Raw genomic sequence first — 11,423 nt, forward strand, 5'->3', positions numbered from 1 at the left:
ATCCAAAAAAATTAAATATAAAATGAACTAATACAAACACACAATAGTACTTCTTTCACGCTTCGCAAGAGGCATTTAACCACAGTTCATGAGAGGTAGGGGTGGGACCAAATCCAATAACTTAGCCTACATCAGGCCCATGTTAAGCTTTTTCAAAAATTGGTTAGACTTAGATTCTTATAAAAGCTTATTTGCTTAAAAACGTCACACTTTAGGTCATAAAAATCTTTCAGGTTTAACAGACCAACCTATTTAAGTCAATTTTGTATAAATTATAATCATTTGTTTAGTATTGTTATTACTATTATTATTATTAAAATTACAAAATCATATATTTATTTATCTTTTAAAAATATTTTGAATGTCAAATTTATGTTACTTAGAGGGCTTATTACAAAATAAGTTTTTTAACTAAGTTATCTTAAAGATGATAAATTTATATCATATTAATATGCTAGACTGGACTCTTATAAAATTTAGTTTACCTATTTTTACCTTTGTCTTATGCATTGAGTAACAACAATTTTGATTTTTATAGATTATACTTTGGTTTATATAGAGTTTTTCTCACTAGTTTATGAGCCTATTATAAAGAGAAGTTACCCAGACTTTTATAAAAATTCTAATATGAAATATGCCTTAAAATAGGTTAATAAACCAAACTAGACTTTCAAATAGGTCAAATTTAAGCCTTGAATTTTTAAAATAGGATAGACCTATTTAATGAAAGTCTTGGTTGGCCCAGCTTATTTCTACCTAATGAGAGATTAAAAGATATTGCAAAACAAACATAACCACTGATTGATGGATGAAAAAAAATGAATAAAGGTCTTCATAAACACTTAAAGGGAGAAAAAAATGAAATAAATTATTTTACAAGATAAAGTTATAAATTAGCTTTTGAAGAAATTATTAAATTAACATGATAATATATAAGCTGATTTTAGCTTTATTTTTTTTTATTTTCTTCACCTATAGAATTTATAAAACAATTATCCAAACATGGTAATGGGTAATGTATTTGATAAATACTTGCATTAAATACCTTTTTATTCATTTATTTTATTTATTTATTCATCAATTTATCTTGCAAAATTACTTATGATAGATTAGGTAATTATCTATTTAATTAGTATAGATATGAGTACTCATTCAGATAATTAGATGAAAATGCATCTAAGTACAACTACCATAATATTTACTTGTCTCATACCCATGCATACATATAAATAAATTTAAAAAATAAAATTTATGAAACTTGACTTCTATTATATCTATCTTCCAATTAAAAATAAATAAATTTATGAAATTTATACTTATTTATCAATATTTTTATATTCATTAATTTTTTATAATTAGGTAAAAGTACACAACATTAATGAGTGTAATAATTTTTTTTTAAGAAATACTTAGGTACCTAACAAGATAAACTGCAGGTATTAAAATTAGAAAAATGTTACCTATACAACAATTTATATAATATTCTTTATGTGTCTGTTTTTTCCTTACACATAATTTATTACATATGATAATAATGGAGATAAATAGCCACAAAAAATAAAGTTTCACAAAATCACAAACTATAAATTGTTATAAGCGTATTACATCTCTTAAAATTATTATCAAAGGGAATATCAATATAAGTAGGGTACTATTTTCTTTAAGAGGGTACTATTAATACATTTATTAATAATTAATATTTTTTAAAATTTATTAAAAATAACATAATTATGAGTGAGACTTATTAAATATCATGCAAGTCTCGTAAAGTTTAATATTTTTTATTATATTTTAATAAATGATAAAAGAATATATTTAAAAAGACGAGTGAGAGAATATGCAAGACTAGTTGATCCAACAGTGAGTGAGGTTTAAGATAATTTTAAGTGGACTGTGCTTCCCAGAATGTCATGAGATGCAACAAGAAACAATAGTGGGAGTGCAAAAAAGTTTAGCCTTGGTCTTTTTGTTAACATATGTACTTTTTCTTTTGCTTTATAAAAACTAATAAAAAATATTTCTTTTTATTGTGGGTTTAGTTGTTTTATCGTTGGGTAAACCTTAAAAATAATATGTTCTGGTCATTTCTCTTTCATTAAATCTGAATATACAGAAACATAACATATTCCATTACCAACCATAAGAATAATAAGGTTAGCTTATTAAATCAAAAGTGGTATGTAAAATTAATAATTGAAATGGTTGAAATAGTTGAAAAATATAAAATAATATATTTAAAAAGGATAATAAGAAAATTAAATATATATTTTAAGGATAAAAAGAGAATAAAATATAAAAAATTAGAAATTAGTGTTTTAAAAAATGTTACTTACTACTTTAAATAATCTTTCAAAAACTGTTAAAAAATACTTAAAAAATTTATTTATCATATAATCAAATAAATTTTTTAGTTAATAAAAAAAGTTGAATTGAAATACAACATAATCTTGAGTATTTGAATCCTCTCTTACCCTCTTACCTCTCCAACAAAAAAAAAAGAGAAGCAAGGATACATAATTAAAAGTTAAAAAGTTAAGATATATTTTTCGTCCTCATAAAATTAAAAATATTTGGATTTTATCCTTGCAAAAAAAATTTGTATACCTTTTGTCATCGTAAAATTAAAATATATGATTTTTTTTATCTCGAATAAGGTTTAAATATTTTAACATATGTGTATAACTTTTTACATCGATTATATATGTATAATTGATATAAAAAATGTTAAATTAATTAATTATATATATATATATATATATATATATATATATATATATAACTGATGTAAAAAATATTATCATTATATCTATAACGTATGGATCGTGATTGTAGGTTCCCAAGCCAAAACTTGACAATTTCAAACTTAAGAATGCGAAAAACGCACAAATTTTTTTACATGGATGAGAGAGAGAACATATTTGGAAATCAAGTGAAAAAGTAAGTTTAAGATGAAAATACTTAAATGAAAAATCATATCTTTGCTTTTATTTTTATCCGTTGGATTATATTAAAATGTATGTCACAACAATTTTAACTGGAAATCAAACATATACAAAACTAATAAAGAAGAGCTGAAGAGAAATATATTCAGAGAGGATCTAAATCCGAATAATAAGACTTTTTTTAATGTCGGCAAGTTAAATGGTTTGTTTTTAAAACAAGGAAAGAAAAGTAGACCCTTTTTGTGCGACATTGTTCAGTGAAATGAGTTGGAAAAGTAGTAGCAACTTTGAAAATTGGTTCCTTCTTAGTTCTTACTACTTCCTTGTGTTAGAATCAGCGTACCAAACCAAACCAAACCCAACTTAGCCATTTTCTTTACCCACTACACGAGCCATCCCCAACCTCCAGAGTATATGCCACTCCACACCATCAACAGTACCAGATACTATTCAATCTAAAGACACAGACACCATAAGAGACAACAACATAGCACAAACAAACAACATCTCACGTTTCTTATTTTCCTTTAAACCCGTTGGTTTGTGTTGTGTTTCTTTCTACATATATATATAATAGAATATAATAACATACCCTTATTAGCTTCTACAACCTTCAATGGCCACTTCACTTCTTCTACTTCTCTTCATCACTTGTTTCTCTCTTCTACCATCTTCTTATAGTTATTCCTCTCCTTTTCCACCTTCTGCTTCCTTTCTCTATGAACTTCAATCTCAGTGCTCCCTTGCCACCTCCCCTGACCCTCCTCTTCAGGTGCCTTTCTCTATCACTGTCCCTTCAAAAATTATCTTTTTTAAAGTGTTCTTCTGTTCTTTTATGTGATTTTGATTGTGGGGTTTTGTTTTTATTCCTTGATATGATTGATGTCTGTGATTTTATCATGGCTTCTTGCTTTATGCCAATGCTTCTTCACTTGTGATTGATGTTGTTTCGATTCATGAGTGTCCTCGTTTGAAGAATAAGGCTCTGGTATGGTAATTTGAAAATGGGGAATCGGAACATTAGGTGTTGTGTTTGGCTACCATCTAATGCCAAACTATGTGGGAATCATTTTGGGAAATTTGTGATTATGAAGGAAATTTTGAGGGTATAGTTTTGAAGGATAGTGTGTTGGGATAATTTTCTTTTCTATTTTGTTGATATATGTTTGTTAGAACTGCTTTTTCCAATTCAAATCAACTGAAGGAATTCATTGTGATGTCATGGTCCCAGAAAATTTCCATTAGCATTGTACAGAAGGGAAAATATCAATATGTTTGGACTACATTAAATCTTGTCTATTTTTGCTTTTGGCTATATTGATATAATACGTATCAGGGCTAGTTAGAAAAGTAGTTGTTGTGAGTTTAGGATTGGGGATCTAATTGAGTCCTTCCTAGGAATTGTTCTGTGGTCCAATCCTAGGCATCTAGATAAGCAAAAAAGAAATTATATTGTTTTTAGCAGACTGAAAACTGAGGTCTAATTGATTGATTTTACTTGTACTAAAATGCATCCATGTGATTCCCTCCGCAACAATCTACAAGGGAGTGATCCTTTCAGTCTATCAATAGAGTTTACTTGTTTTAAATGTTTTGATCGATAAAGTTCTCCATAAGTGTTTACAGGAGAAAGAAAATAGGTAAAATGAATTAAGTTTCTTGAATAAGTTAAAATCAACTTATGTATTAAACTTTCATAGAAGTTGTTTTCATTAAACTTCACTAAAAACCAAGGTGTATAAGATGATTTTAGCTTATGGAGGAGCTCAATGCATTTTATCTTCTTATTTTTCTTCTCCTATTAGTATGAAGTTTATCCAAACAGGGCGAAATTATAGTGTTGATGAGAGATTGCATTAAATGCTCAGTTTTAACATTGCAGTGTTTTACAGATGATATGTCATGTAAATGTAATGTGTTATTTAACTCCGCAAATACTATTATATTATCTCCTTGAGGATCTTCTGAATGCAAGATGAGACACTTATCATCAAAATCTCTTGTAGGAAATAATCCCTGTGAAATCTTTTGAATGACAATAATTACTTACCTAATGGAAAGAGATGACATTCTTATGATTTCAAACAAGTCATTTGCACTGCAACTGCAGACACGCCCAAATAATGTCTCCAATTTAGTTTCTCCTGTTGTTTCATAATTTATCAGCAAAAACAAAAACAGTATGCCGTTTACAGTTAAGAAAATATCAAAATAGATGATATTTTAATATTTTTTCCTGATTCTAATTTTTGAGGGTGTAAAAAGAAACTAACATTGTCGATAAAGTCAATGTCTCTTAACTTAGTTTTCATTTCCTTAGGTTATATGTTTGGAAATGTGATAAGTGATAACTTCTAAGCTTGTAGTTAGACTGGGATGTAATGCAAAGTCCATTTATATATATAACCTATAGTTTGTTCCTTGCTCATTATTTGTTAAGTTTACCTGGTGAAGCTCAGGTTACCAAACTGAGTGTTAGAAGTCTTCATATTTGTCATAAGTGATTCTGTTTGTTCTTATGAATAAATGCTTCTGCTAAAAACCTTAATCACTGTGTACTTTGAATTTTCACTTTTATTTCCCCTTTAAGTTTTAATGGCTTATAGCTCATTTAATGGTTATCAATTTCATTCAGTCTTTCCCCTTGGTGTGAGATTTCCATTGTGTGAAACCAGATATGTTACTTTTATTGCCTGCTCTGCTGATATTTTTGCTGGTCTTGAAAACTAAAATATTGAGAATAAGGAGAAGACCTTATAACCTCATATTTGTAAAGAAAAATGCATCTTTGCAACTGGTTAAAAAGAATAAGAAAATTTTAATTTTAAAATAAGGGTGAAAAATTTATGGATGAAATATATACGAAACATTGTATGAAAAACTCATCCCTAATCCCCAATGTTAAGGTGATACCAAGCAAACTCTAAATTTTACATGGGTGGCTGAGATTTAACTGTGTGATTGGGCTATATCCTACTGATAAGAATTTAGACTATGGTAATCACTTTCCAATTTTAATTTTAAAAGCAAAACGATTTTAAATGGATGGGCTCTTTTCATAGACTGAAGTCAACTTAAGACTTATATTATTAATTTGATTTTATGCATCTAACAATCACAAGTAACAGTTTGCATGTAGTGCGAATATTGATTTTACTTTAATTTGTTAAATTTTAATCTCATTCTAACTTTCATCCGTTTAGAATCTTGCACTGTCTCATACCCCCTTCCCCCCAAATAAAGAAAAAAAAAATGTTGATCTAGGTAGGCCAAATCATGAACCACGATCTTATGAATCACATGAACTTTATGATCACGAACCTCAACCAGTTCTCCGACTCATAGAGCTTAATCACCTACCCTGAAAATATAGTCACACACAAGGACTTCTGCGCATGATGCGCAAGTCCCCTAAGATTTAATAGGCTCATCATGAATTAATTTTGGTATCAAAACTAGCAAGTGGAAATGTATAAAGAAAGTAGAGAAATCCAGGAAGAGAGAGGAGAAGATATTTTTTGGAGTATTAAAACAGTAGTGAGAGCATCCCTTTTATAGGCAAAAACTGGTCAGAAAACAGTACGAGACATGATATCTCTCTTATCATAAAGAACAAAATAATGTAGAGGGAATGCTTATTGTTAGAAAATTTCCTCTTTGATTGATAGTTATCAACTTTTGACAGAATCCTCTCTCAACTTGTATTCTCTAAATAATGTACCTATGTGTCTGATTAAAGGAATTTAGAACAGCTTTGTCCTGCTACTGTACCTCAATGCCAACTTCAAATGTGTCTTTCTTTATTATTATGTTTGTGTTTTCTTTCAGCAGCTTGCCTTTCTGCTAAGATTTTTCTTTTGTCTGTCTGTTTGTGTGCAAGTAGAACTGTCTACAAAACCAGTTTAAATGGCCCGTGTAGCATTACTTGATGTGTGCCAATTCTGAAAATATTGCAGTTTATTTTATTGGTAGTTAAGTTGATGCAAAATAGTAAGAAGAATCACATGACTTAACAGCCTCCTTTTGAAGGGATGTTGAAACTCAATTTACCCCATTAATGCAAGATAATGCACAGATTGTGTCTGGGTCAGTAATGGTTTTTGGCTTTGATTCCAATGTGTCGTTGTGTTTTAGAGTTTCCTGAAAATGCTTATTTTTCTTTGAACCTTATAATCGAAGCTGATAGTTCATTAATTTGAAAATTGATTTGTTTTGCAGATTTGGTTATTCATTTAGTTAATTTGTATCATTATGCATATTCTGGAGTCTTGTATTTTATATATTGTTTTGATTTGTTCAGGTGGATGGGAATTTCATAGAAGGGGTTTTGTCTGGCAGAAAGAGGGTTGGATACATTTCTATACTCTTCTATGCTTCCTGGTGTCCTTTATCATGCAGAATGCTTCCTGAATTTGAGATTCTTAGTTCCATGTTTCCTCAAGTACAACATGTAGCACTTGAGCAATCATCTGCTTTGCCCAGGTTTTGAAGCCATATATCCTTGGGTTCTATAGTATCTAGATAATTATGAATTTTATTTCCTTATATGTAAGCCACATACATACTTTAGGGTTCATATGTTAGTTTTAGTAGTTAGGTCCATTCTTTGTTCAACAGTGCCTCAGCTTGCATTTGACAGGCTATTCCATGAACTAATGTTGAAGTAGATTCTTTGGTGGCATGTTATGCTACTTTGTAGTGTGTACCTAGAATTTGTAGAATATGGCATAATCAATTCGGCAAACTTCATAAATGTCTTAATGTTCATGTGTTTTTTCCTGTAGCTTATATTCAAAATATGGAATCCATAGCTTACCTGCAATCTTACTGGTGAATCAGACATCTAGGGTGAGATATCATGGTCCAAAAATTCTTAACTTCCTTGTAGAATTTTATGAGAGAAACACAGGTAAGCATATCCCGAATCTTGTTTGTAATTTCTGGGGGAATTTCCTGGACCACCATTTTTCACCTTATTGTGATTTGATAGCCTGGAGTTTATAATGTGTTGAAAAAAGAAAGCCATATTTACATAGTTTTTCAAACTCCAATGAGTGATAAATGATAATGACCTTACCATGTCTCATCTCAGGATTAGAAGCCAAGGACAATGCTGTTGTTGGTCAACTGAGCAATTTGATGAGTGATGAACATTCAACTATGAAGGGCTTCTCCCTCAAAGAAATATTTAACAGGGAACCTTACTTGGCATTATCTATATTGTTTTTCTGTTTAAGGATTATTCTATTTGTATTGCCCACGATTATGTCACGTCTCAAAGAATTCTGGACTTCCTATGCTTCTCATTTGAACATGCAAATATTTGGCGAGGTGATGGAACGTGTTCTTAATGTAATTGATGTCAAGAGGATTTGGACCAAGCTAAGACTATACAAGACCAGGAACTTTCATGAAAGGGTGAGGAGTGCCCGGGTTTGGGCATCATCTCTGGCTTCTGTTTCCCTTGGTGACTCATCAGCTAGGTGATGGTCTCAAATCTCAATGTTTGAACTTTGAACTAACCATGTTGTTCTAGTCATTTTGAGGGTTGTGAAGAGTTTATCAGATGACCTTTTGCACATAACTCCCTAGTTCTGTTACTAATTTTGTTTGTTAGTAGTTAAAAGATGCTGATGTCTGAGTTGGACTTTGGGAGAAAGTAGTGAATAGGCGTGTAAATTTGAAATATCTTTCCTTTGTAAATTCTGAATGTATATATTTACACACGTTTTCTAAGTTCAATAAAATGTTCCTTTTTCTTTCTTTCTTTTTTACTTTTTTGGAGGAGATTCATATTGAAACTGATTCAGGTATATTATTCCATACTCAACTAATGTATACTTGGCTGAAGTGACTTGGTAGCAAGAAAGGTCCATTTTCATTTTCAGCTGTCTCGTGTTACACTGGTATCTTCTTTCAAAGACTGGGTACTGTGTCATTGAAGAGACAACTAAAACGACACACTTTTGTTTTGTTGTTTAAGGGTGCAGCCTGTAGAATAATTGATGTTGAAACTACAGGGTGTAGTTACTTTTACACTAATGTATGTATGTGTGCATGTGAATTTTTTTTGGTGTTACTTTAAAATCAATGTTGTGAATAGTAGAAGACAAGTGTGACTAGCATATCACTTCTATTATAATTGATTTTTACTTTTTTTAAGAACAATTCGAAAGGTCCTAATCATGTTATAAACTTTTTATAATTTAATGTTACCATTGATTTTGGTATGGTTGGAATAAATTTGGAAGTTAAAAAATGGGAAAAAAAAAAACTTTATTTGACATGTGTGCTAATAAGTTCAAATTATGAAACTTAGGCTTCGAGTTTCCTATTGGCAACTTAGTTAGACTCCATTGTCTAGTTGTTTATGACAACTCTTCTCTATTGACCCTTCTCCTTTTTTATTTCCTTCCATTAAAACCCCTTTTTATATTTTTGTTGGCTCGTGCCTATGTAGAATTTGGAGCATTGTTTAATATCCCTACAACTATACAACTGTGTCTAAAACCTTATATTGGATCATGGTAAACGTGTGATCCTTCAAGAAAGGGTATGAATTTTCTGCCTCCTCGAAAGTGTGCATTTAGGTGTAAATTCTTCCAACGCTTTCATAATATAATTATATTTGAAACTTACACAACATCTAATTGTCTTGCAAGTGAAATTTAAAGAGGCATACCAGAATTTTGTTAAGCTATTGCATTAGTGCTTAACCAGCCCACACAAAGCATCAGGAATGCAGAAACTTTGAATTCCACTTCAACCAAATAATAGTAAGACTTGCTACTCTTGAGCAATTTCTTTCTTTATTCTTTTGTCTATCATGGCCAACCGTAGGATGGTTAGACAATTAAAACTTGAATAAGAGTTACTATTATAAAAACAAAAATATAGGAATCTACGATATTCCTTATTTACGTGTTGTCTCAAGTACTTATTGGATTTCGTCCAAGACTTTTCTTCTTAATGTAGGATTTTTATTAATAAAGGTTAGACATAAATATTTATGAGAATTTAAATTTACCTTACCTGCTTTAAAACTAGAAAAACTATAGTCCACAACTTTTCTAATGGTAACCAACGTTTGGTCTAACACATGCATACCCAACATTCCATTCATGTTTTATTTCTTATAAAGTGAAAAAATGTCTAACGAAATAAATCATGTTGAAAAGAAAATATATATCTTGTGTGCACTCAGGGTCCCAGAATAAATATTAATCAAAACTTTTGTCAAAGATAACTTCGTGCAAATATCATAATCAGAATTTTTTTTATCAAATATCAATTAACTAGTACGAAATTGTTTTACACTAATTAGTGATCTATTTTTTAGTAATGAAGAAAAGAAGAGAGCATAATTACAACAAGTTTACAAAAATTGTGCCATCAACTATTACACAAGGTAAAACATTATCGATGTAAAGTTCTAATGTGACCAATGACACACTAGTGGAAGCTCCCTTCTTTGTGAGAATATTAGCGCAAACATTCACTTCCCGCAAAATGTGGACGATACAAATATCACATTGGAAGACCAAAAGTAACCTAATAGATGCAACTATCGTTGTGAACGGATGAACAAAGGTGACTACTGTTTAATCAGGTGAATAACAACTAAGAAGTCTGTCTTTATGATCATGTATCTAAACTCATTATTTCATGCATGACCCATCCTATTAAGGATAATAAGGAATTCAACATACATGTTCATAGTGTGACCACAATGACCATAGAACTTGAAAAATTAAAGTCCTTAAGAGTCTCGTACTATATCTCCAAAACCTAATGGTTCTAGGTTACACAAAGAACTAATGTTGAATTTAATAAGTCTTAAATATGTAACTATTTACCTTCTTAAAATTTTGTCTTTCTTAAAAAAAAAAAAGTGTCACCTATTATTACAACCTAATTAAAACAGGATTTTCTTTCATAAACATAATACTTGCACCCTCGTAAAAAATTAGACAGCCTTAATCATCTAATAACAAACGAAACTCACAATTCACAAAGTCCTTTTCAACATCAACAAGAGTCATGTACACGGGTATATGTTAGTATGCGATTTTTTATTGTTAAATTAGACTTTTAACCCGTGTGTTGCATGGGTTGTTTTAAATTATATATATATATATATATATATATATATATATATTTTAAAATATTTTGTATTATGTTAAATATAATAATATTATTAATGAGAAAGTTGATTAATTATGTTTTTAATTGAGTTAATTTTATCTTAAACATTAAGTATATTAAATTTTATTGTAATTTTTTATTCATTCAAATAATAATGATGCAATATCTTTTAAAAAATAAATGTACATAAATAAAATTATCTATTTTAAAGATTTTTAGTAGTGAAATAAATATATAAATATTAAAATTGAAAAATAATCTTAAATATTATATTTTTAATGAACACTTGTTCTTTTTAAACTTATTAAGTATGTTGAATTTCACTATAATTTATTT

General features: G+C 29.5%; 1 protein-coding gene across 1 annotated transcript; it reads left to right on the forward strand.

The window, feature by feature from the left end:
- The first annotated feature begins 3,184 nt into the window (after positions 1-3,184).
- LOC100785551 (5'-adenylylsulfate reductase-like 5) lies at positions 3,185-8,705 on the forward strand. The gene is made up of 4 exons (XM_003548686.5): positions 3,185-3,714; positions 7,243-7,424; positions 7,727-7,851; positions 8,035-8,705. Exons 1-4 carry the CDS (start codon positions 3,559-3,561, stop codon positions 8,427-8,429), a joined length of 858 nt encoding a protein of 285 aa, XP_003548734.2. The 5' UTR covers positions 3,185-3,558; the 3' UTR covers positions 8,430-8,705.
- Positions 8,706-11,423: the final 2,718 nt, after the last annotated feature.

This window comes from Glycine max, chromosome 16 (assembly GCF_000004515.6).
Source record: "Glycine max cultivar Williams 82 chromosome 16, Glycine_max_v4.0, whole genome shotgun sequence".
In the NCBI taxonomy this organism is placed as follows: domain Eukaryota; kingdom Viridiplantae; phylum Streptophyta; class Magnoliopsida; order Fabales; family Fabaceae; genus Glycine; species Glycine max.

Excerpts from the sequence above, each read along its gene's own strand:
- LOC100785551 (XM_003548686.5), top strand. The coding sequence starts at position 3,559 with ATGGCCACTTCACTTCTTCTACTTCTCTTCATCACTTGTTTCTCTCTT. Across the intron at positions 7,425-7,726 it reads CAATCATCTGCTTTGCCCAG|CTTATATTCAAAATATGGAA; the intron begins GTTTTGAAGCCA and ends TTTTTCCTGTAG. Across the intron at positions 7,852-8,034 it reads ATTTTATGAGAGAAACACAG|GATTAGAAGCCAAGGACAAT; the intron begins GTAAGCATATCC and ends GTCTCATCTCAG.